The sequence below is a fragment of the Centroberyx affinis genome, unplaced genomic scaffold (assembly GCF_046629955.1).
Source record: "Centroberyx affinis isolate AG114_WGS23_722 - 3 ecotype Tasmania unplaced genomic scaffold, CSIRO-AGI_Caff_v1 ptg001255l_1, whole genome shotgun sequence".
Classification (NCBI taxonomy): domain Eukaryota; kingdom Metazoa; phylum Chordata; class Actinopteri; order Beryciformes; family Berycidae; genus Centroberyx; species Centroberyx affinis.
This window is the reverse complement of record NW_027279766.1, coordinates 178,481-205,265: the sequence shown is the minus strand read 5'-3', so window position 1 is coordinate 205,265 and position 26,785 is coordinate 178,481. Positions and strand designations below refer to the sequence as shown.

Genomic DNA, 26,785 nt, shown 5'->3' with positions numbered 1-26,785 from the left:
ATGCACCACCTTCCTGTTCTCTCCACTGTCCTCCAGAACAATATCGTAGTTGACTGGTCCCACTTCAGCAACAATTCGGTATGGACCGAGCCACTTGGGAGCCAGTTTTGCAGTAAATGATTTTTCTGCTTTAGATACTGGATGGGACCGGAGCCATACTCTGTCTTTTTCTTGGTATTGCTGATCTTGGTGAGTCTTGTCGTAATTTCGTTTTTGCCTTTCTCTGCTTTTCTTGAGGTTACACTGGGCGAATGCGGTGAGGTCCTGAAGTTTGGTTATTGTTTTGTAGTTTGATGAGTCAGGGGTGGCTTCCCTTGGCTGGAGCAGGGCGTCTGCAGGTCCTCGGAGGGCCCGTCCAAGGTTCAGTTCGGCAGGGGTGACTCCAGTGGATTCGTGGACGGCTGAATTGAGTGCAAAACGGAATTCAGGTAGATGTTTGTCCCAGTGTTTATGGATCTCTCCGACATAGGAGGCAATCATTGTTTTTAGTGTCCGGTTTATCCTCTCTGTCATGTTGGTTTGTGGATGGTAGGCTGAGGTCAGTTTTTGTTTCAGGCTCCATTTTTCGCAGGTGGCTTGGAAGATGGCGGAGACGAACTGGCTTCCCTGGTCCGACAGAAGGTAGTTGGGGACCCCCCATCGGGTGAGAATTTCCTGGGTGAGTATTTTTGACACCGTCTCTGCTGTGGCTCTCCGTAGGGGATATAGCTCCACCCGTCGGGTGTAGTAGTCCACAAAAACCAACAGGTGGACATTTCCCTTGGAGCTCCTTGGAAAGGGGCCCATCAAGTCCACTCCCAGCATCTCCCAAGGGTGGTTCACCACGGTCTGCTGCAATTTCCCGGCGACCATGCGACTCTCAGGTTTGAAGCGCTGACACACGTGACAGTTTTGAACGAAAGTCTTCACCTCGAGGCTCATTCGAGGCCAATATGCCAGAGCTTGCAACCTCTTGTAGGTTTTGTACCTGCCGAGATGACCAGCCAAAGGGTCCTCGTGGATCATCTGTAGCAGTTGTGGTCGGAGACTTTCAGGTATGAGGATTTGATAGATGGTTTTATGAGGCAATTGTAGCACTCGATAGACTTTGTCCTCCAAGATGGTGTACTTTGTGGAGTCTGTTAAGGTGATTTCTCCCTCGTCCATCGCAGCCTGGTACAAATGCTGGCAGCCTGGGTCGTCCTGCTGTGCTCTCCATATCTGGTCATCCGAGATGGGCAAATCCTTTCCTCCCTCCCCTTTGACTGACAGCAGGGTGGCGCAGGCAGGTGGTAAGTGGTGGCTGGCAGTGGTGGAGGAATCTTGAGGGGCTCTGGACAAGGCATCCGGAACGGTGTTATATTTTCCTTTCCTATATTCCACAGCGAAAGTGAATTCCTGTAGCCGGAGGGCCCACCTGGTGAGTCGTGCACTGGGCCTCTGGATTTTGAAGACCCATAGCAACGCTGAGTGGTCGGTGACTACGGTGAAGAATCTTCCATCCAGGTAATATCTCCACCTTTCCAAGGCCCATACCACAGCCAAACACTCCTTTTCCGTGGCTGAATAGTTGCGGTCTGCTTTGTTTAGGCTCCTGCTGCCATATGCCAGAACTTCTTCGGATCCAAGCCCGGTTTTCTGGGCAAGCACAGCTCCAAGGCCCACGTCACTGGCATCAGTGTAAACCACAAAAGGGAGGTCAAAGTTGGGATACCCAAGGATGGGTGGGGAGACCAGACATGTTTTCAGGGTTTCAAAAGCAGACTGGCACTCAGGTGTCCACTTGAATTTGGCTCCCTTGGGCTTCAGTGCATTCAGGGGTTCGGCCAGCTGAGAAAAGTTCGGGACGAACCAATGATACCAGCCGGACATGCCAAGGAACAGCTGGACTGCCTTGAGGTTAGTTGGCACTGGGAATTCTTCTACTGCCTTGGTTTTGTCTGGATTCACCTGGATACCTGCGGCAGATACAATGTGACCCAGGAACTTGAGGGAGGTTTGGAAGAAGTTGCATTTTTTCATGTTGGCAGTCAGCCTTGCTTCTCTGAGTTTTTGGAAAACCACCTGCAGGTCACTGAAGTGCTGTTCCCACGAGGGAGAGTAGATGATGATGTCATCCAGGTAAACAAAACAGATGTTGCCTCTCAGCTCTCCCAAGGTCTTTTCCATCAGCCTCTGAAAGGTTGCTGGTGCATTTTTGAGACCAAAGGGCATGACCTTGAATTGGTAGAGTCCAAAGGGACAGGTGAAGGCTGTTTTGTCCCTGCTGTTCTCATCCATCAGGCACTGCCAGTAGCCACTGTTGAGGTCGATGGTGGAGAAAACAACTGAGCCCGTAAGGGAGTCCAGAATTTCCTGTATAGTAGGCAGAGGGTAAGCATCGGTGTGGGTCACTGCGTTGAGTTTAATGTAGTTCACGCAAAACCTGGGCTTCCCATCTTTTTTAGGAATGAGGACCACAGGAGACGCCCAAGCCGAAGATGAGGGTTCGATGATGTCAGCTGCCAGTATTTCCTCCACTAGCTCCTTTATCACCTTGAGTTTCGCTGGGGAGACTCGGTAGGATTTTTGTTTGATGGGAAGGTCCTGAGTAACAAAGATTTTATGTGTCAGAACATTGGTTCGGCCCAAAGAGGAGGTGCACATGTCAGCATTCCTCTGTAGCAGGTCACAGAACTGATTCTTTCCGCCTCCATCCAACTTAGCTCTCTCCACTGCCTTGTGAAACAGCTCCGCATCCAGGCTGGAGGGGGTAGGAGGAGCGGCACTCCGGGGATCAAGGGCAGAGTAAAAGGAAAGCAGGCTCCTCCCAGTCCATTCGGTAAAGTTATTAGTGTCCTTTTCAAAGCAATATTTTTTCCCACTGTTGCTCCTGAATCAGTACAAATTCTGTCCAACATCCATTTGCAGCCCACTGAGGCTCAGGAAGTCCAGTCCCAGGACCGCAGGAAAGGCAAGGCTTTCAGATGAGAGCACTACCACTGGCAGAGTACAGGTATGATCCTGCAATTTCACCACAACATGTTGCCATCCCAATGGCCATCTCTCCCCCCCGTCAGCCAAATACAGGGGTTTCCCACCCCAGGGATATAAATTCTTGTCCTCCACCTTAGTGGCCTGCCACAACTCCTCGTTCAGAAGCGTGTAGGATGAACCTGAATCCACCATGGCCCTGCCATTCACTGAGCCAATGGTTATAGGAACGACCAGTTGGCGAGGAAGAGGTCTGGAAGCGGTGAAGGGGAAGGCTCTCTCCCCGGGCTGCTGATATGACACTGCGTGTATTGTAGGATTGCTGCTGGTGGATGGCCCAGATGGAGGTGGAGGCTGGTAAGTAGGCTTCTGATTCTTCCCCTTATTAGAAGAAATATTTGGACAATTGTGTGGTGAATGGGATCCTTTACACCGCCAACAGAAAGATTGAGCAGGTCTTGCAGCTGCAGGAGTGAGAGATGTGGGTGGGGTAGAAGTGGGCGTTACTACAGTCTGAGATCTATTGGTGTCAGGGGGGTATTCCCGGGGAGTCTCTTGCTGTATTTACTTCTCTCTGTCCTTTTCCAGCTGCTGGCCGAGCCTCACCAGGGCATCCACTGTTTTGACACCACTGCTCCTCAGCTGGCTCGCCAAAGATGCCCATATGTTCTTCAGTATGAGCTGGATGACTTTTTCCTCAGAGATATCTGGTTTCCATCGGCGGCAGAGTGCTCGGTACATGTAAGCGAAGTCCCGGATGCTTTCCTGCTCCCCTTGCACCCGTGTCCTGATCCGTTCTTCAAGCTCATCAATATAATCCTCTGAGAGGAAGGCCGACAGAAACGTATGCTCAAAGTCCCTCCAGGTGAAGGTTTCCAACCTCATTACATCCCACCAGTCGCGAGCTGTGCCAAACAGGACATTGCGAAGGGTGGCGAGAAGTTCCTCATCCGTGAGGGGGTTCAAAGCCAGATAGTCCCGACATTGCTCCAGGTACATTAGAGGGTCCGTACAATCTCCCATTCTGCCAAAACAAGGAAACTGCAATTTGATTGGACTTTTCCCCATTAACTCAGGTCTCCCTGGATAGGGAAGCCCACCGGAGATGGTAGAGTGCAATCGCAGCCAGGCTTTAATTTCTGGTTACACCGTAGGTAGGGAGGCGGAGGGAGGTGGAGGTGGAATGGTGGTGGTCTGTACTGCAGTCGATTGCAATGAAGAGTGGGGTGTTCGGAGGGTTTGTTACTTCATGGTGCTAACTCCCTCCCCCATACTGTGCAATTGCTCATTAAATGTTGTTACTTCTTCCTGCAGGTGCGTGACAGTGGCCACCATCGGAGTCATTACATCACTGATGTCCTTAAGCATCTCCGTATGGTGATGATGGAGCCTCCACTTGAGAGTGTCTGTGAACTGCGTCCTGAGATACTCTGTATGCTGTATGAAGCAGTCCTTTAGTTGTTGCTGTCCTTGTTCCTGCTTTACAGCAAAGGCATGTTTAAAGGCAGACAGGATGTCCAGCATTTTCTGATTATTAGTTTGTTGCTCTGCTTTCCATCGATGAATTAGACCATTCATTTCCTTTTGGCTTCTCTGCAGATCTGCCAAAGTGTGCTGTATGTTTGTGTTATCAGGAGGCTTTAACAGTGGAGGAGCAAGAGGTTCATCTCCTGTGAGTTCCATGTCCAGTAATGATAGAGTTGTTTTGTCCTTTCCCTTGCCTTGTCCAGAATTAAAAATCTCCTGCTGCCCAGCAGAGGGCAGAACTCCCTGCATGGAGGTTTCCTGGCTTATGGAGGGAAAAGGTGGCAATTGGTCCTCTTGGCCAGCAGATGGCAATCTCCCTTGCTCGGAGCATACCTGACTGGTGGGGAGAGGAGGAAGTTGCAATTGGCCCTCCTGGCCAGCAGAGGGCAATGCTTCCCAGGAGAGATCCAGCAAATCCAGCAACTCTGCCATGCCAGTTTATTGTCCCTTAAAATGAAGTTGTGTTGAATAAATATGGTCTGCGTTCAGTTGAGTGTTGTTTGTCGTCAATGCCAGGGCGTAGGTTTTGCTTGCTCTTTGGATCGTGCCACCTACAGTAGTTCTCTGATGAATCCTCCATTGTCGGCTGCATCACGGAGGACAATGAGGAGGAATACAGAGACCTGGTAGAGAGCTTTGTAGGTTGGTGTGACAACCACCACCTCCAGCGCATCATTACGGAGACCAAGGAGCTGGTGGTGGACTTCAGAAGGAGTAGGAGGCCCCCAAAACCCTCTCACCATCCAGGCGGACAACAAACTGGACTGATCGGACAACACTGATGCCCTCTACAGGAAGGGACAGAGCAGGCTGTACTTCCTGAGGAGACTCAGGTCCTTCAACGTGTACAGCAGGCTGCTGCAGATGTTCTACCAGTCTGTAGTAGCCAGTGCACTGTTATTTGCTGTGGTGTGCTGGGGAGGCAGCATCAAGGCAGGAGAAACAAACAGTGAATAAGCTGGTGAGGAAGGCTGGCTCTGTTATTGGACACAAACTGGACAGTCTGGAGGTAATGGCAGAGTGGAGGATGAGGGGAAAGATCAATGCCATCCTGGAGAACCCCTCTCACCCTCTCTACAATGAGCTGAGGCTGATGAGGAGCAGCTTCAAACAGCTTCAAACAGTTAAATGAAGTTCAAAAGTATTTGGTGTGCTAATTAATATAAGAGAAGAGAAAGGGAATCATCATGAATAAGCCTTGATGGTAACAGGCCAATTCACATTCTTAACACCTGAATATAAGTTTTGTAATATTTTGTACCTGCAGCTACATCAAATTTGTAGATACTGATTCAATCCTTAAACCATCTTGCATAACGTGTTCATGGAGCATGTGCAATTTGTGACACAATAGTGGCATTTTATTAATTAAAAATTTCAAAATAGCAGTCCTCCTGGAAAGTGGCATTTATAACTGAAATGTATAACCGAAATTGGTGTCAAAAATGTTTTACGAACCAGACATCAGGTAGTTACTGTCTTGATTCTTTGAACTTACCAGTGAACCTGGCCAGGACAGCTGCTGGTACTACAGGCTTTCCCAGTTCAGCTAGCTTGTTTCTCCCCTGAATGTAGTCCTTGAATGACAAACTCTGTTTGCTGAGGTTAAGAGGAGTCCCACTGTACTCATCATCAAGGCTGTCAATGGACGGGACCCTCTGAGTGTCTGCTAGTGAAGACTGGCTGCCCCATGAACGAGGTCCCTCAATGCTCTCCATGCTTTCCAATGAACTCTGGTCTTGAAGTGAAACTGCAAGATATAAATCAGAGATTGAGGCAGTGCTTACCTTAAAGGTGGTAAAAACTACATTGTCAAACCTTAAATCTTGCTCTTGCTCTTGATCAATCTTGCTCTTGATCAATAATAACTTGCTATGTTTTCCAGTGATGGAACCACCATACCTCTTTTCAAGATTCCAGGGGGATGAGGAGAACATAATGCTTTTCACAGGTTTACCGGATTATAACAAACTCAAAGCTGTTTAGGAACAGGACCTTGCTATTAGATTTGATGTCACTTTCTGTCCTATTAGACTGTACAGAAATATGTGCAGATCTAGCTCAAAAGTTCTAAATTCAAAGACATGCTCTCATTACAACCAGAAGAGCTGAGACAGACACAAATGAAAGACTATAGTTTTAACTTTGTTATATGTGAATCACAGAGTGGCCAGTTTTTCATATTTTAACTATGGAAAATGTGACAAAGGTAATTAAAAAATTTAAAGAACCTGTACAGAATGAGGAAAACAAACATTTGTAAAAGTAGTTTTTATTTTCCTGTTGTATTTTATGTAAATTCATGACCTTATATTGTCAACTGTAACAAATTAAAGCATTTTATTTTCTGGGTTTCATTTCATGCCTTCTGTCTGCTTGTTGCTGAGAGGAGAGAGCTTTCCACTTGGGCCATCACCTTATTGACATGAGAGAATTCTATCAATCCTGTCAATTAACATCCAGTGGCCCGTTATTGGCGTAAGATGGGGGAATGATGCAGGGAGAAAAGTGTAAAAATTTTATTTACAATCCTCATTTTTTTAAATTCTGAAAACGCAGGCCTGTGTGTCCAATGATTTTTGTGATTATCATATTGCCTACATAAATATTGTATTGGGAAAATGTATAAACTAGGCATAATCAGCCATATCAATGATGAATTTCAATTTCTGCTTGTATTTTGAGGCTTTGTGCCTGAGTTGACGCTGTTGAATGTGTAGCTAAAACGCAAATGGAACCAGCAGGACGCGTTTTACTGATATGGAAAGCGTCCATAGTGGAATGGGGTTGAGGGGATGTGGAGGGGGGAGAGACGGAGGCGCGCCTGTGTGGCCGTGCGCACATTGCTGGGCAAAATTAATTTGAAAATATTTTCAAAATCAAATGGAACCCCACTCAATGCTCCAACTATTGCTCTATATCATTAATTAACACAGACATTAAAATGATAAGCAAAGCTTTATCAATTACATTAGATTCCATAATCTCATCACTAATACACATACATCAAACCAGTCTCATTAAGGGGAGACCAAAACCATTTCAACTACAAAGAGGTACATGACAAGGATGCCCATTATCTCCACTGCTATTTGTGCTTTTCATTTCATTGAACCCTTGACTGCTTCTATTAGGCAATGTGACAGCATCTCAGCCATCCAGTCAAAGTCATGCCACCATAAAATTAGCTTGTACACTGATGACATTCTATTATACATTACAAACCCTTCATCTGCGCTTCTATCTGTCCATAATCTGATTAGTAACTATAGCAGGGTGTCTGGCTATTTCCATCAATTGGACAAAATCTGAGATACTGCCTATAGAGGATTTTAGCCCTTCCCATAATGCTTTGCTTTACCAGTTTTTCCGGTCAATGCACTGACTGCTAACTGCCGTTCAGTCGTACTGAAGAGAGTGTAATACTGTTGCTGTAACTTAATAAAGTGACTATAAACAACTAAATCAGTGTTAATATTACTTGCATCGGCCATTTCCAACTCGTCAGTGGAACACCAAGTACTGTTAATGAAGAAGATCAGCCGAGACGAGCTTATTTTGGATTACTTGCGATATGTGGTCACAGTTAGCTAGGTTATCTAGGGAGCTAGCCAACGTTACAGCTGCATTCATGCTACAGTGCATGTTATACTGATATATTTGGCCGTACAACTTCATAATTGCACTAACAGATTATTTTACATAACGTTATTGATTCTGATTTGATCCAAAGTTAACGGACTAATACATCGGTAATTGGAGCTGAGAAGACCTCTGTAGTTTGCCAGTTTTGTCAAGTTGACGGCCAATAAGTTTTTATACTGAGGGAAAATGGCAGTGACAGTCTTCTATGAGTGAATCATGAATTATAAAGTAATCTATCTACATTTTAAGTTACGTTTTGCAATTTCTAGTGGTCTGACATGATGTGTTTTATCTGTCGGACGTCTGTTGTTTTGTGCAATTACCAAACAGCTCATCAAAATGTCTGACTGTAAATGGTACTGTACACAACCACAATGAATTGCTGCTTACTCAATGTCCAATCTTCATGTAAAAAATAGAAAATATTTTCCTGTCTTGGTAGATAAAACAAAATTTCAGACTTCTAAATGATCTACATTTATGGAAACCATTGTAGTCAATGGAAAATAGAGCATATTTAAACATCAGTTATTCGCTTATGGAGCATTCAATCCATGTAAAAAATAAATTACAGACATCTCTATGTTGTCTAGATCAGTGGGTCCTTGAGGGCATCCTAGGGGGTCCCCAGCAAATTGATGAAGCGTTCATTATTTCATTTACAAGAACAATTATAGAATGTAGGAGACTGATTATTTTGATCATAGTTTCACTGTTATCTCTCTCCCTACAATACAAATAGTCATGGACTTCTGGACAAAATCATATCTAACAATAAAAATATTCTCAGATTTGGGTCAGAGGGACAAAATGGGGGTCCGTGGCCCTAATGTGGACTAAATTAGGGGTCCTTGATATGAAAAAGGTTGAGAACCACTGGTCTAGATAAAGTACACAAATTCTCTGAATTTTATCTTGAAAACAGAATATTTGACCCTAGTTTGAAATCTGCCTTTGTATGGATGGACAGATCTTATCATGCACCCTGCTGGTTGCCTCAGTCATAGCGTGGCGCCTCCTCTCTTCAAACCACTGACAGATAGCTCAACTTGCCCTTGGTGCCAATGGTTGTGAGTTTGAATCCTGGGTGATGCTGAGTAAATGTGGTTTTGCTGTGGCTCTCTTTTTCCTCTTACGCAACATCTGCCGGGCCCATCCATGACTGCTTGCGGTCCTAGCTATTATTACTATTAATAGTATTATTTATTTTCTTGCCTCTTCTTTTTTCTATCACTATATCTATTATGTGTATGTGTATCCATATCCAATATGAATATTATTGTTTTCTTTTTTGGTCCTTGATCTGTAATGATTTTGCCATTTTCGTTTATCATATCCCAGAAAAAACATGAAACATCCTTGTGGCATGTGCACATGCACACACTGACACACACATACAAACTATCAAACCACTTTTTCTCTCCTCTCTGCTTTGTTTCTCTCCTTTCCTTGTCTATGAATGTCCCCTGCAGAACACCCTGGGTGTAGGGCAGGCTGGATAATTCTGTCCTCTGCCCTCCCGGTTATCCACAGCCGGCATTGGGTTTCCACAGGCTGGCATGGCACATAGGGTCAGCCCCTCAAGAGTGTTGTCCGTGACAGACAGGTCTGTGTGGGACAGGCCTCCTCCTAATGCCCAGGGGTCTACCCCACGCTGTGAACACCCAATACATGGGCGTCCCCCCCATGGAAGCCACCTCCACTACTTCAGTCACTGGGACTGGCTCCTCTCTCCTGCCTACACGCTGCAGTAGTACCCTATGGCGCCTCAGTAACACAAAGCTCATGGGGCCGATTTTTCTGGCTCCCCTTCTCTACAGAGACCTCAACACTATTGTCATTATTTAAATTCAATCTCCATTCACTTCTGTTTATGTACTAACTCATTTATTATGTATTTATATAACTCCACTTACTCATTTATTATTTACTTACTTTTTATTCTCATAACCATGTAGACACCCCTTCACATGCATACTCTTCTTACATTTGGATCTCCCTCAGACCTCATATAATCCTGTACTTCTACTACAGTCTACCATTACTCCCACTTCAGGTTTCCATGCCCAACGCCCGTACTCAGTCTGAGCAAAGTGAGCATTCTGAACACATCCGCTAGTAGGAAATATTTTTTCCTACATGACGAGATCAGATTGACTCATAGACAGTAAGGAAAGATTGTGGATTGGCTCATTCTCTCCTGCAGCATGTTGCTTTCTGTGCATGACACTTTCTGAAAATTCAGACCAAGTTCCCAAGACTCCCAAGATGATGGTTAGAGGTAAGAACCTCCACCCAGTTACCTGAGATATAGGATATCATTTCAACTGTCAGTGTTAAGTAAGGTTGCCACCCTCCCCATATAATACGAAACCGTCCCTAATGAATAGCAAGATGTTGTGTTCTTTAATGACTCAACACAGACCATGACTTGTTACATATTTGCCTACTTAAGTGATGAAAGAGAATCTAGAGCTGGTCACCGGCAGGCAGCTCTCTCTCTCCTCCTCAGTGTGCTTGCTCACTCTGTGTGTGATGGTGTGTGTGTCGGCATTGGCTGTTGCCGTGAGCAGAGGGGTGGCGGAAGTCTGAATGAGATTTTCAACTCCTGTCACACTCAACAGATTGTAATAATATCACTATGAACGTGAAGTCGAATATGCTTGGCTTGTCATTGTGGGAAAGAATGAATACTAAACAAATTTCAGTGTGCCACAGGGTATTTTTCTGTTGTCCGTGGAGGAATATGTGACGTTAAGTAAAATGGTAAAATGGAAACAGCCTTGGGGAATGTCTGCTAATGTAAATCCCTTGAACTGATGTTAATGAAAAAGTTGATGACGTGAATGAACAAAAAAGGTATCATTTGAAGACAACTAGATGTTTGTCACTTACGGGACAAGATAACCCAGAGAACAGAAGGCAGGCGGTGGGTCCATCCCATCACCTTACTGTCCCATCACAGGCTTAATATTTCCACCGCATTAAAAATAACCCAGCATCAAAACCAGCAGACCCGGCAACTGTGCTATTCATCTACTGGAACCCAGCAACTCTCAGTGTGTAGGCTAAGTTACTACTGTTAAAGCCAACGTTTCTCCTGCCAGGCTAACATCATGAATTCATGTTACACTACATGTTCACAAATAAATATAACTGGTTACATTCTGTCACAATTTATATTGTTTTTGTTGTTTTGCATTCTGATGATGCAGCTTGTTGATAACAAGTATATGCAAAATTTTAGCGGGTAAGCTTATACATGCCTATATTCTCAACTACACCACTATTCTCTTATGTGAGCAGAGCGTCATTACTTGGTGGAAAGCTGGAATTATATTGAAGTCTGTATATTATGGACAAGTTATGGACGTTGATTTATGTCGGTGCGTTTTACTGCCATTGTTTCGGACCTTTGAACTTGTGTAAAATTCATAAGTGGACCTTCAATAAAAAAGTTTGAGTACCCCTGTTCTAGGCCTTCCAAGCATGAGGAATTGCTGTAGTTGGTTCAGATTTTCACTCCTAACAAACTAAACTGCAGTCCGCTTGGATTTTCAGGCGTGCCATCTGAGTTTGAATGCCATTGTTCTCATCTGGCCAACAAACCAAACTTAAAGTTCAGTACACACTCCAGAGTTCAATAAACCGCTCCAATCATGCTTGGTGTGAACATGCCCATATTGTACTTCACAAGTAAAGTGATTCTGGTTGTTAAATACCAAACAATTGAGTGCAGCTTACAGGGTTTTGACATGGAGCTGGTGCTGGAAAAGTGCTGGCTCCCTGTCATGTAGCTGAGGTCCAACTGGGCTTCTGACAGTGTGGAAAACTTCTCGTCTTGGATCAGTGTAGATGTCTTATCAGGGCTCTCAAACAGCTGTCTGAGCAGACTGCCACCACTCTCAGGAACCTGCATGGCACACTGGCTGTCATCCATTTTGAAACCTAGGAGAAGGAAAAGACCATTGGTAAGATGTCTACACATAGCTTTAAGATCACATGGAACTATTGATCCCCATTACATGGGTAAACTGGGTCATTGCAGCAGCAAACTGTGGTAAGATAAAGTGGGGAAAAGAATATAAATATAGAAATAGAAAATGAAAAAGAATGTAGCAAATTGGGGTTACTATATATATATACATAAAGCAGTCAATGTAAACACAAGTAGAATATATGAATGGAAGGTTTGGGGAAAAGTATGGATTGCAGCATTATTAGTGTATGCACAATAATTGCAGTGGGTCTTACTGAGGCAAAGAATAAAAGATTGCAGAATATGAAAAATATGAAATAAAATAAATATATGCTATATATAAATATAGGTATATGTAAATATAGCATTATAAAATACAAAAAGAAATATCACTATGTATTCTGTATATAGCAATGAGAGAGATATGGGAATCTGAAGAAAGCAGTGAAGGTTCTCACCAGCAGAGCTCATCCAGTTAACTACAGACGGAACAATGCTGCTCTGGGTTTCTGATGTATCCTCATTATCTTGGCAGTCTGGACAAAAACAGATCTCAGTAAGAAATAGTTCATGATGTGAGATAAATTACACTGCAGCACCACTGCTGCCTCTACATATCATTCAAAACTGCAATATTCAATCCTCTATGCTTTTTCACCTTCTTAAAGCAATATTCCACTTAGTTTTAACATGGGGGCTATTCGGCTCTTGAATATGGAACACTCAAAGTGCCAGAATGATAAATAAATGAATAAAAGAATGAATAAATAAATGTGGAAATATAAAGAAGAATTAAAAAAAACAATTGGGAAATATGTACAGAAAAAGATTGATAAATCTGCTTTAATTGCTTTATTTTTTTCCAAATGTAATTCTTTATTCATTTTTATATATATTTTCACATTTATTTGTTCATTTATTTCCACATTTTTTGTATTCATTTTTATATTGATTTTCACATTTATTTGTTCATGTATTTCTGTATATATTTCTTTATTTATTTTCATATATCTTTAAGAATGTATTTATTTATTTCCATATAAATGTATTTATAAAATATAAATTATATTATATTTATAAATGGGTTAATGGGTTAATGTTAGGCAAGTTAACTTAGATAAAGATAGAAAGGTTTGCTAGATCATAGACTAAAGTCTGCATTTGTGATTTGCTCCACTCGTGTTTACAGTGTGTTGAGCATTATCTTGTGTTTCTTACAGGGAGTCAAGTTCATCCCACATATCACTAGCCAGGCAGTCAGCCTGTGGCTCTGTGTGTTTACTCATGCTTAACACGTGAGGAGATTTATTTTGAACTTAATGTTGAGCATTTTCAGTGTGACATGGTCCTATCTATAAACTGCTGGGCAGTTTATATATATCGCTCGACTTTGATTTTGGACACTCATAAAAAAGTATAAACACTATAAACACTATAAACACAAAATCATCTAGTTACTTTACTTTGTTACTATGGCTTTAAACTAGTTACTTTACTAAGTTAGTCTATATTAAAAGCAACTCAGCACAATGCTTTCAAGTTACCCACTCATTCACAACCATTATGTCTTCTGGTGATGTCCTCCTCACTCATATCAATCACCACTGAGTACAGTACTGTTATCTAATACAAGGTAACTTTCATTTATTCAGGGTCTGATAGTCTTTATGGTAAGATCACAGAGGAAGCCTTGATAGATCATGTCTGGTATAAAAAATAAATAGCGCTCACAACACATTGGCAAGTGCTTTCAGTTCCCCGATGCACAGTTAGCAGTTAACAATAATGTTCAGATACTTCCTCTGCCACTCACCATGTAAATATCTAAGTGATGGGATTTGTAGTTTTTGAGTTAGGAACGTTTGTTCAACACTAGTGCTCCAGTTCAACTTTTTAACGTCACTTCACTACAGTTCATCTTCTTCAACTTTCTTTCAACTTTAGTAACTCCCACAGTTTTAATGGTACATACACATATCACACATCAAACTGGTCAGTTGATCCTGCTTTAACTTATGTGTAAATATCTAAGTGATAGAATTTGTAGTTTTTGAGTAATGGACGTTTGTTTCAGAGTTTGCCGCATCCAAAAAAAATCTCTGAAATCTCCATCCTTTTTACACATTTCTAAACTGTCATTAATAACTCCCACAATTTTAACATCACATACACATATTACACATCAAACTGTTCAGCTATTCTTCTGTCACTGACAATGTAAATATCTCAGTGACAGGATTTGTAGTTTTTGAATTACGAACGTTTGTCTGACTTCTGCACCACTGCTGCTGTCTTAATGCAGCTCTCTGTACTTCTCTTTACATACACACGTGGGGATACACACACACGCACACGCGCGCACACATGCACACAGTAGCCTACTTCCACTACTGCTGCTGCTACTACTACTACTGCTGCTACTACTACTAGTACTACTACTACTGCTACTACTACTACTACTACTTCTAATAATGCTGCTACTACTACTGCTACCACTATTGCTGATAGTCCAAATACTACTACTACTGCAAATTGTATGACTTCTACTACTGACTGCTACTTTTATTTTATTTTATTACGACTTATGACTTTTACAAATCCTACTACTACTGCTGCAACTACCACTACTACTACTATTGCTACTTCTACTGTTACTAATACTGCTACCATTTTAAACTACTAATTCAACTACTACAAACACTGAAACTACTACTAGGCTACTATTACTGTTGCACTACTACTGCTGCTACTACTAGTACTACTACTACCACTATTGCTACTTCTACTGTTTCTAATACTGATAGTCCAAATACTACTACTGCTAATTGTATTACTTATACTACTGATATTACAACTGCTGCTTTTACTACAGCCCATAATACTATGACTCTCAAAAACATGATTAGATATCCTTCCATGTATTGATAACTACAGGACTTTTGGCTGTCAAATAAATTGCTTAAATATTAAAATTTTAAGACGTTTAACCTCGTTCAAATGAAACCTCGTTCAACTGTCTACCTTTTTACTGACGGAAGCACACAAACTTTCTGAAAATTTTGCCTTTTCTAGTTAAACTTTATGAATGTTTACGACTGTTGTCATTAAGTGTCATTTGGTTGATAATGACACTTTCAATGCAAAGTTGACACTGTTCTAGATGTCTCTGTCATGACAACTTGACATTAACCAAAAGGACATAACCTGTTATAAACATATCATGACAGACTTCATTATCAAACACAAATAAATCCTTGGTTGTATGCGTTAACATGACATTAAACTGTCGTATTTGACAATGGCTGTCACGAGACCGTCATAAATGTGTCATGATTTCCCTGAACTCAAGTACAGTGGTAGTATTTCAATCATAGTGTTATTTGACATGCTGGGTTATTTTATCTACCCAAACGCTGGTTTGAGTTGAGCAGTTTTGGTGTAACCCAGCCGCAGGTGTAGTGGCTGGGTCAGCCTGGAGCAAGCGGGGGGATGTGTTACACCTAACATAATTGATCTAATGCTGCTTTATCACAATATATCATGCTAGAGATGAAAGTCAAGTTAATAGACAAACCACTGCATGTAAGCTAGCTAACCAGCACAATGTCAACAACCTGACTTGTTTCTAATCAAATGTTTCGCAGGTCCTGGAGAAATACCATAGCTGGTTAGCTAGATATAGATGTTACAAACTCAATTACTTATATGTGAGGCACATGTTTTTTGTTTAATAGCTAGCTGAACATCAGCACTGCTTCACACTTCATCACATTTGGAATGAAACCCAGTGCAGCCGCCATATTTAGCTGATGCTTTTTAATGATATAACAAAGAATAATAATCATACTAATAATAATAATAATAACAATAATAATAATGATAACAACAATAATAATAATAATAATAATATAATAAGAATATAAATAAAGAATAAATATATAGGCCTAATATAAATAAAGAATAAATATATAGGCCTAATATAAATATAATAAATTATATAAATAATAACAATAACAATAATAATAAACAGGATAATCAACATTAATATTCAGGGAAGATAATTAGCTTACATTTTATTTGATGGGGGGCGGTAAGGGACCTGGATAACGGATAGGGGGGCGCTGGCCCAAAAAAGGTTGAGAACCACTGCTCTATGACATGTCCCCTCTAGTGTTATATCTCTATGGGGTTGAACAGTCTGGTTTCCACTCCAGTTGGGCTGGAAACCATGTAATGTAATAAATGTGTGAAACAACTTTGAAAATACATTCTGCTATATTCCTGGAAAGTGACCCTTTTGTAAAATACCCTGATATTCCCTGATGTCCCCGGAGAATTGATCAAATTCCCTGACTTTCCCTGTCTGGAATTCCATGACCAGTGGGCAGCCTGTACGTATTATTTAAACATTAAAACAAACATTTAAATAAACATTTCTTAAAATACATACATTCAGATTGCCATCGTCCATATGTACCTTTCATCATCTGATCGAGATGCTCCCACAGAATGTCGCCCACAAAATCAGGTGCCAGCTGTAGGAAGGTGTCCTTGCCCAGATCGCAGAGCTGCTCGCCATTCATGTCAAACTTGAAGTAGTTGACATCCGACAGGCTAAACTCACTGACCGCCCACTGCAGCCACTGCAGCACATGCTGCTTGGTCCACTTAAGGGGATCTACAAAGAGAAAAAAGAAACAAGCATAAAATAAATACAACTGGTTTACATACATCTCACTTAACTTAAACGAAAACTCCACCTTTGTATACACTGTTATATCTCATCAATCAGTGATTTCCTATATTTCCCAGAATACTTTTCAACAAATAAAATAAATAAAATATAAATATAGGGGGTCTGTGGAGGGTCCGCACCGAGCTATGCGCTCCTCTCCAAAAATGGACTTCTGCGGAGGCCTCCACAAACGGTGCAGTCAGTTCCGAGGCTATGGTTGCTGTTAGTTGGTTACTAGGAAAGTAATCTATTCGAGGAAACTGACAGCTGACAACCAGCAAAAATGGACAACTTGAGGTGATTCTGCTCTCTCCGCGAACACCGCGCTGCTACCGCATTTACTATAAAATGCTGTGACTTTGCGGAGAGAATGGTCTTGCTGTGAACACCGCGAACCCCGGGCACACAGCAGAAACCATAAATTTGCCTTTAGGAGAGCTTTGCTGTGGAGGGTTCTAAAGCCTGACTGACCGCCACTGACAGCGGCGTCATATTCTCTTTTTCCACTGCATGGACTTGATACTTTCAGAACTGGTAGGAACAACCGTTTTTATATCTGTGGGAACAACCGCAATGTTGAGGAAACAGACTGGATAGAAAATTTGAGAATGTCTCACAACACTTACCTCCGTCTCTTTCAAAATAAGGATAATAATGTTACGTAACGTAATGAGTGTCTTTCGATTTCACCGCTTTCCATTTTCCTGTTGCATGCTACACACCTAGCTCATCCAGGTCTCGAAAAAACGTCGGTGAAAATGACGTCATAACGCCAGTCAGGCAAACTAGGATCTAGGTCTAGGATTACTGATTCCGCCCTCTGGCGTTTAAAGTATGTAAATGAAAACAAAGGGTAGTCTACATTTTGGTGGCGCATCTAGGCTAATTGATAAGCTGTACTTGAGCTTGAGTAAACATTTTTCACCTCCACGATGCCTACCGTCATGTTTTTGGATTGCAAAATTTTGTTCCACGATATATCGTTACACCCTTACAATTTACACATGGCTTTGAGTTTGTCCTTAGCTGATGAAAGTTGATGAAGATTGATCAAATTATCTTGAACATATCACATTGTCAATTTCTCAAACTATTTTCAGCTGCACATTTCCATCTACCGTATGCTCAGTTTTCAAGATATTTGAATTTTTTGGCTGTTTAATAATTAAGGTATGATAATTTCAAAAATCATGTTGTTTTTTCCTGTAACATACAGTTTAGGAGGACAACACTGTGGGATCACAGTCAGTTTTTGCTATAAACACAGGGGGGCGACTTCAGAATCGGGGGTAGGTACCAGTCCTGAAAATTTCTGATTCTTTAGGACATACGGCTGATTTTTTATAAATTTGTTGTGACTTTAATACTTACGAAGATTTGGTTATTATGCAATAAGCCATGCCCACTTTCATCAATCATTGCCAAATTTCATGAATCGACTTGGACATCATCCTAGAACATGTACAGAATTTCACAAAAATCTAGCAACCATATTTGGCAGGTGGGCTCCTATGGCCCCCCACTACTCAGGCAAGGCAGCCCACACACATTGGCCAGGTGGTGGCGCTATAACAAGCAACTTTACCTTTTGCCCAATAACTCCTGAACTGTGTGTCGTAGACTGAAAATTCTTGTGTCCATAGATTCTTTGGAAGGTGCTGAGTCCATATATCACTTTCAATGTCCACCACATCTCCAACCCAAGATAAGCCCCTCCCCCACAGAGGAGGAGGAGGAGGAGAGTGATGAAGACGAGGAGGAGGGGGAGGAGTAGGAGTTCAGCTCATACCGACCTGTTTTTTCACTATTTAATGGTAGAACTGCGTGTGTAGTGCATTGACTCGCTCAGCCCCTAATTGCTCTGCGCACTCACTGTCTCTCTCGCTCTCTTTCTCGCTCTCTCGCTCTCTCTCTGTCTCTCACTCTCTATCTCTCGCTCGCGCTCTCACCAGACCCGTCTGTGCACCTCCCATTACACACGTGGGCGTGAGGGATATTTTTTTTCCATGCCAAGAAGACGGCCGGCTGAATTCCCGAAAAGAAGAACTAACAGTTAACGTTATTTGGAATACAGCTGGGTTTCCGAGATTACCACACGGTCTAGCTGCTAGTCAGTGTTACATTAATATTACCTTTTTAACTGAACTTTTTAACTCTGAATGTTTGCTCCCTCAATCCAGATTAATATTGAAAAATATTTTCAAAGAAGGAAATGGACTTGTCCTGAGGAGGAGCAGGGACAATCTGGACCAGAGGAGTGCCGAGGCACTCAGCGCCGAGGCTATCGCCTCTTCAGGGGAGGTTTTTCCCTGGAAAACCAGAGTTTTGAAACCGCAAGCTTTGAACCGCTCACAATGCGACAAACGAAGGACTCCAAGTAAAACTGTAACAACTGGGCATATAGCATAGCAACAGCATATATTCAACGAAGTGAATGTAAACTGTTTGCTAATGTAAAATTGTTGAGATACATTACATTTACCAACTGTTGGTCTGTTAACACCAAATAGCCATCCCACATGTTAGATAGGATAAATGCACAAACTTAAGGTTTGCATGTATTTTACCTCTACTAACATGATCCAACTTCATGATCTCATAACATCAAAGAATATATACCTGTATATATGTTATTCTACTTACTCATATTCTATTGTTAGATAAAGTCTTTGAATTTCCTTCAGGTTAGTTCACCAACTCCACCTAGGCCTACACAGCTTTTCCTCCATCTAGGCCTATGGTTTACGACCCTTTGTGCCCCTCTCCAACAAAGGGCCAGTACCTGGCCATGCGGCCAGCATGCTCATGCATACCCTATAGTTAAGGACCCATGCACACACACACACACACACACACACACACACACACACACACACACACGCACACACACACTTGTAAATAGCTTGTATTAGTTTGTGTTACTTTTAATCAACAAATTGCGTGTTGATACAAAAAGGGTCTTGTGTCTAGTTAAATGACCAATATTATTAATTTTGTGTTAACTAAAGGTATATTATTGTATTTTAATTGAGATGAACTATTAATATTGAAATCTCAATAATAATTAATCAATTGTTACTTGTCAGTCAAGTGTCAATTGATAGTTAACTTTATGAGACTGATTTTGAGACATTGTAGAAATATTTATCTTATCATTTGTGCCACCTTATGAAAAGTTATAACTCTTCATAATCAGCGCCACTGCGTGAAAAGACTCATATTCCTTACATAAATATTACCCCCATGGGAGGACATTCTCTACACCCTTATCTTAACTCGGTAAGGCATACTGTACTGGTATGCCCGTAAATCACATGTAAAATGTAGATTTAGGTGAATTTTGACTTACTGTTGGAGATGCCAAAGCACAGCTGCACCTTGGAGAAGCCACTGAAACTGTCCTTCAAGGCCTGACTCATCACTGCTTTACTACATGGGGTCAGTAGAGGCACAGAAGAAGGGCCCAGGTCTGGAGGAAGACCAAAACAATGTCAGGTTAATCCACAAATAAACCTGCCATATCTTGAATAAAAAGTAATGTAATGTATCGGCTAAATAGGCAAACTATCACACCATATCTGATTAGGAGATGGCATCATTATTGAAACCGTAGGTAGTATTGTGTAGCTACCTTTTGGGGCTTTTAGTCGGGATGGTGTCAATTCACTCTAAACTTTCATTAATTTGATGAATTTCATGACAATATTCAGTAGCACTTCACATTATGGTACACACATTATGGTACTGTGTAATATTGAGATTATCAGAAAGTAACTGGTAATTTCTGGTAATAACACATAACTATTTGTAATTATAATGTGTAATATCTCAGTTAAATATCGGTTTGGTGATAACGAGTAATTATTAGCATAACAGTAGTACATTAATGTAGTAACCTGTGCTCATTACTGAATAATTACTATGTAATACTTTGGAAACATTTGCTTACCGGCCTTTCCAATACCTTTTCCTTGGTTCAACAGGGTGATGAGGCAGTTACCATACCTATTATTAAAGTACTAGATAACACCATGGGAACACCATAGAAACTGTAGTCAGGCTTGATACCTCAATATTACACTGATTTTACTGTACTTTCTTCCTTGGTTCAATAGGGTGATGAGGTAGTTACCACATCACCTCTTTAAACAGAGCATCTAACAGCTATATACTATGGTGCCAGCTATTAAATTAATGAGATACGTATGTAGGCTTGGTTGGGAGACACCGTGTATGAATGGAACGAGCCAGCGCTAACAGCTAATGGGCTAACATTAGCCCACTACCTTTCTTTCCTAGAATTGTCCAGTATTGTTTTTCTAGTTGTTTCTCTCCACTGGAGCTGGGAGTGTTGGTAGCGGAGACAACACCAAAGAGCTCTTTGCTGCAAAGAAGATGGTTTACCAGCGCGTAAAAAGACACTCTGGGACAACAATAACATATAAAGTGATTGCAGTTGGGCACCAGAGGCACAATTTAATAGAGGTAAAAAAGCACTGGTATGATATGAGGAGGTGAACCAAAATGTTTGCCACCAATGAAGCCTCTGCGCAAGCTACCAGTGGTGGCCCCTCTGAAGAACAGCCATTAAAGCTGGGCTAGGCAACTTTGGAAAAATGGCCAAGACTTTTAAATTATACAACTAAATTCCGCCCCCTCCCGCAACTCCTCCCTCGAAACAAAGCTCAGGCACGTGCATGTGCATGAGAGCGGGGGCAACCTTAATATAGTCCAAACCTTTTACGCAAAACACAGCTCTGCTAACCCAATCTAGTTACTAAAAGATTCGCCAGCAAATATATTTTTTGTCAGCATAGATTACCCATTGCAGGTACAAACACACATTGCTACAAACCTTGGTCAAGCTAGGTTCTCTCTATACTGGAAAAAGACAGCGCCAGCTTAGCAGCCAAACTTGATAAATTAATCTTTTAATTAAAGCTTTTACACAGAACACAGCTCTGCTAGCTCAGTCTAGTTGTTACTGAAGTATTCCCTGGTAAAAAAAAATGTTTTTGTCACATGCAAAGCCATAGCTACCTAACACCGGTTGTCTGATTGACCAGAATGTGGCTCCTTCCTGATGAATGGGGTTTGTGCAGGTCTTGATTCCCCCAACCGGTGTTGGGGAAATAAACGCTTCGCTTATGGCTGTTTCACATCATCTCTTTTGTGGATGTGTTTTCTCTCTTCAGTTAGCAGGCTGGTCAGGACACCTCCTTGCAGAAGAGCTGTCCTAATTGATTGTTAAGATTCAGGTGCCCTGAGATTTTAGAGTGGCTGATTACAGGGCCAGGTACAGTCACAGAGACCATATTTTTTTCTCAGAGCATTCAATTGGGACGTAAGGACAATTTAAACAAATATTGCCAAAGTTGTTCTAAAAAAATTATGTGCATGTACAGTTATTGCATATCGCAGCTTTAACTCCCTTGGAAGAGCAAGTGCAGGAGACCCTGACTAAGATGCAGGTGACAGGTGGGCTGGATACCTTCGACACCTGTTAAGATACAGTTAAATATAGCTGGAAAAGCCGCACACACCCCTCCATTGTTGTGACAATTATTACACACAAATATTTAGCTGCATTGCTTTCATCAAGGCAATGTCGATTGATTCATAGTGTCAGCAAATTGAGAGAAGAGCGTGCAACTTTTCCTAGTAGTTTGCATATTGAGTGTGCTTTCTGCTACTCTGACAGTGATGCTGAAATGGTACATTTTTAAGTCAACATACTCATTTAAACCTAAATGGAACTGTGATAGGGATGCAATTTAATGAGTGCATGTTTATCGGGGGCCATCCTGCCATCCTGGGCGCAAAGTAATTTGACATGCTTTTCCTAGGTCTTAAATTCGATGCGCAATCAATCAACAGATGATAAAGCCGGCTCTTGATAAATCACGCTCGCTGCCAATTTCCAAAAATCCCTCCCTTTATTTTGTGCCTCAGCCTTGGAACACCCACAAATGCATATGCAATTAGGCCAAGGCGTAAAAAACGGCACACCCACATCAACCCATGATTTCTAGCGTAAATCCACTGTGCGGATAACAAGGTTTTGCTCCCGTAATTCGATTTGCACTGCCTCAACACTTAGCTTCACAAAATAGCCTGTGAGTTGATTTTCAGCGCAACATAATCAGTCATTTGTGTCAGGTATATGTATCGGCTTTTCTTTTTTTAAACGTTCTATTTAATTTTATCCTAGTTGCTCGGTCTGAGTGGGCCTGATTTGTGTTCTCAGAGGTGGGGGCGATTATTGCGCTGCACATCAGATGATGCGATGAAAGTAGCTATCCAGTGACAGCTGGCATAGGCTACAAAAAAAAAATCTATATGGATTGCTTTCTTGTGCCTTGTGTGCCTTGTGTCCCCTTTTACTGGCGAACAATTTTTCACTTGCAAAAAGACTTAAACCTGCAATAAGCGATTTCAGACCCTATAACCAATCCTGAAACTAACATGTGCTATGTGGAGATTTCCTTGTGACATAATAAACCAATATCCGCACACGCGGGCCAGCTGTGTTGCTGTTTTCACCTCTTTTCTAAAGCTTGTTGTCAAAACCCGGACCGACTCAAAGCTCCTCCCGGCCCATTAAGTAGCTTTGAATTTTTTAAAAACTAGCTTGTCTCCTTGCTCGCTGTTTAAAATCGGCGCTCACCCCCTCCCATTCCTGAATTCCTGAAAGTCGTAATGGTGGCATTGATGAAGCGAGCGCGGAAACTTGTTAAACTAGTAAACTTGCTACCTACCTCTTCACTTGTCATAGTGGGACATGTAACCTTCAGCGGAAGAATAATCTGGCAAAGTGAGACTGGTAACCTGAGACACTTCTCTGTAGGTACGTTTAGCTTAGCTATTAGCCTTTATGCACTGTTTGTCCTTAGGGGCCTCCGTAGTCCAGTAGTTTTGCTATGCTGTATTTACAAATGTGTTGTCTGTCACCCTCTAGTGGTCGTAAAATCGCCTAGTGCAGCTTTAAGTTGGCAAATATAATGTTTTGTGCTGTTTAGTTGCACATAAAATATCATAGTTGCTGTTAATGATATTGCATCACTTTCTTCACAAGATGCCTATTTTTAGTTGCACATATCAGTGGTATTTGTACTTGTTCTTGAAATTGCACTTCAACAAGATTTGATTTGGCCAATCCTGCTTGTTGACGCCTCATAGAAGTGTGTGTGTGTGTGTGTGTGTGTGTGTGTGTGTGTGTGTGTGTGTGAAATATCTCTAAATACAATATAATGATAATATGTGCTATAGCCTCCATAATTATGGCTACCCCTATATGTAGGTGTTCCTTTTGAATTGGGTTTGACCATTGATGTGCCTTAGCCCCAAAAAGACTGAAAACTGGTGTAGTGTATGACAGTGCACACTAGTCACACGCCTGTAGTACAATGGCATACCTTGTGGTGCACACTCTAGCCCTGAGGGCACCTCTTGTAGTGACTGTTCATCTTCTGAAGGGTGGTAATATCCAATCAACAGTGACATGGAGTCTTCAAACAAATCAAATGCTGTCTGCCGCTGTTAATAAACAACAGGAGAAGAAAAATAAAACATGCTGAAATGTTTCCAATTCTTTCCCAAGATAAGCAATATTACCCAGCAAATTTGTCAAATGGGGTAGACTGTGTATAGCCAGTTGTCTGAGTGACTAAGTTCAACTGCAGACACTGTGAATAACTCACAAAAAACTCAATTACTCCAACCTCACCAGATTTATGGTGCTCCAAAAGGCAAAAGATAATAGTACAGAGACAACAAAAAAGTGGTCACTCCCTTTCTGCAAAGCTTAGTCTTATCTGTCATCATCAATCAAAATGAAAAGGTAAGGCCTTGTTCCCTGAGCCAGGCCTGGCTGTCAGCCGCCAGGGAAAATAACCATATATGGTCTTTCCTGTTCCTTGGTTTCATGCCTGATGGTGGCTTTATGAGTTCTCTTCCTCTCTGCTCCTTTTGAGCTTAGAAAACAGGCCTGGCCTGTAACTAGCTAAGATGGCATCTTTTTATCTACATAGGGATGAACTTGAAGGGTAAATCGTGACATAAGGGAGTTCTTAAATACATTCAAATTCATAATATGAGCCCTTCAGTTTGATTCTAGCAATCTTTAAATCCAAAGGATGCAGGAATTGATGTGCATCACCTGCATTCTACACTAGCATTTGCGTTTCACACCTCTACAATAAGTAACATCTTGAGAACATATTTTATTTAGTGTTTTATATAAAACATATCCCATGCCTATTCTACAGTCTACTTAATTTGGAGACCAACTGGTATAACAGATATAGAGTGTTCACACACTAATAGACTAAATAGACTAAATCATGTTTATTTTTTCCCCCTATCTGTTGGAACAGAAAAACACTGCTGGGGAAACAACATGGCCTTCAAGGACCTGGAGCTGTTCTATAGTTGAGCTGGTTGCCAAGGGGACTGACAGAGTATACAGAGTGAATGTATGGACAGCCTCCTCTCTTTCTGTTCACATCCGTGCTTGGTATTATTTCTGTATCCTTGTCATCACGTTCTCCCTTTTCTGATTAATTCAAGTGCAGGAGAATTACAAATAAGCTGCCTAAACTGCTGCTTAAACTGACCATTCATTTTATGTATTATATGGATTACTACCTTGAGCGTGGACTGGTTCCCAGTGTACAATGGAGCAATCTGGTCCATACTGATATCGCACATTTTGTATCTAGAGCAGGTTTGAGAGAAAACAATATATCACCAACTATGTTCATACAGCACAACAGAAGCAAAAAGAGGAAACAGACGTCATTGTAAACCCTTTCAACAATAGGCTAATCACACCAATTTCAGCACTACCACATAGCTGATCTACTGCCTAGACCATTTGATAAGATCGCATTCTTTTCAATATATGAGAGAGAGAGAGAGAGAGAGAGAGAGAGAGAGAGAGAGAGAGAGAGAGAGAGAGAGAGAGAGAGAGACTTGGCAATGGTATCTGTGTTGATCCTTATTTAAATCGCTAGATTACAAAAACGTAATTTACGTCGATATCCATCGATTGAATTTAACATTTTTCCCAATCATTAAAATAATCGTCAGGAGAGCTAATCAACAACTAGTCCTTTAACAAGAAAACCAACCTGAAATACCATAGCCCCACTGTAGGTAGCCTATAACAATTGCAACTCCACAGATGCCTGTGGCTTACCTGTTGAATTAAACGACAACTCCAATGGCACAGCCAACCAGTAGTCAACCGCTTTGGTGATTAGATAGGCCTATTGGTTGAAAAATATTGTCAAATGAACAAATTAAATTAAATAAATCCACAATAAAGAGGTGTGCCGTGTATTTGTGTGGGCTGACAGTTTTTTCTGTCTGTGTTTCTATCTGCCTGTGATCACAGTGACGAAACCCACCAGTTCTGTTCTTCCTGGAGCTGGCTGGGCGGAGCCCGGAAAGTGCTACGCTCTTGCATTAAGAGAACATCACACCACACTTTATTCAAAATCCGGCAATTTTAAGTGTCCTTGCTGTAAGGCCCACCTATGCCTCGTAAAACATAACTTAACATCTCTTACAAACCGTTAGCAGAACACTATTAAATTCGGCATACAAATGGTTTACCAAACAACAGCTGTTTAAATAAAATATCAACTTTATAATTGGTTCACACTGCTCAATACTGCCCTCCGGGTTGTATTTTGGTTGAAGAAGGTTGTGGGAAGAACAGGCGATCCAGCTCTAAAAGTTGAAATTTTATCAAAATAAGAGCTTCTTTGTGGATCATATCTATGCCGAATCTAGCAGTGGTGTCTAAACCTTTCGTAAAAGGTCTTAAGTTATGTTATGTGAGGCATGTATGTATCCCTAAGCAAGGCCAAATGAAGTTGACAGTTTTTTTTTATGTACTTGGGTAAAGCGCGCTCTCTACACAAAAGCGTGATGGAGGGAGC

General features: G+C 41.6%; 1 protein-coding gene across 1 annotated transcript in view; it reads right to left on the bottom strand.

Annotated features, from left to right (window-relative positions):
* Positions 1 to 26,220, bottom strand: part of ets2 (v-ets avian erythroblastosis virus E26 oncogene homolog 2) — a 30,227-nt gene extending 4,007 nt beyond the window's left edge. The window contains exons 1-8 of the mRNA XM_071525003.1: positions 26,038 to 26,220; positions 25,485 to 25,554; positions 24,254 to 24,374; positions 20,188 to 20,307; positions 16,581 to 16,781; positions 12,562 to 12,639; positions 11,869 to 12,072; positions 5,978 to 6,229 (exon numbers count right to left, since the gene is read on the bottom strand). Coding sequence (XP_071381104.1) covers positions 5,978 to 6,229; positions 11,869 to 12,072; positions 12,562 to 12,639; positions 16,581 to 16,781; positions 20,188 to 20,307; positions 24,254 to 24,374; positions 25,485 to 25,547 — 1,039 coding nt within the window. The 5' untranslated portion in view covers positions 25,548 to 25,554; positions 26,038 to 26,220. The remainder of the gene's footprint in view (positions 1 to 5,977; positions 6,230 to 11,868; positions 12,073 to 12,561; positions 12,640 to 16,580; positions 16,782 to 20,187; positions 20,308 to 24,253; positions 24,375 to 25,484; positions 25,555 to 26,037) is intronic.
* Between the last annotated feature and the right edge of the window lie 565 nt (positions 26,221 to 26,785).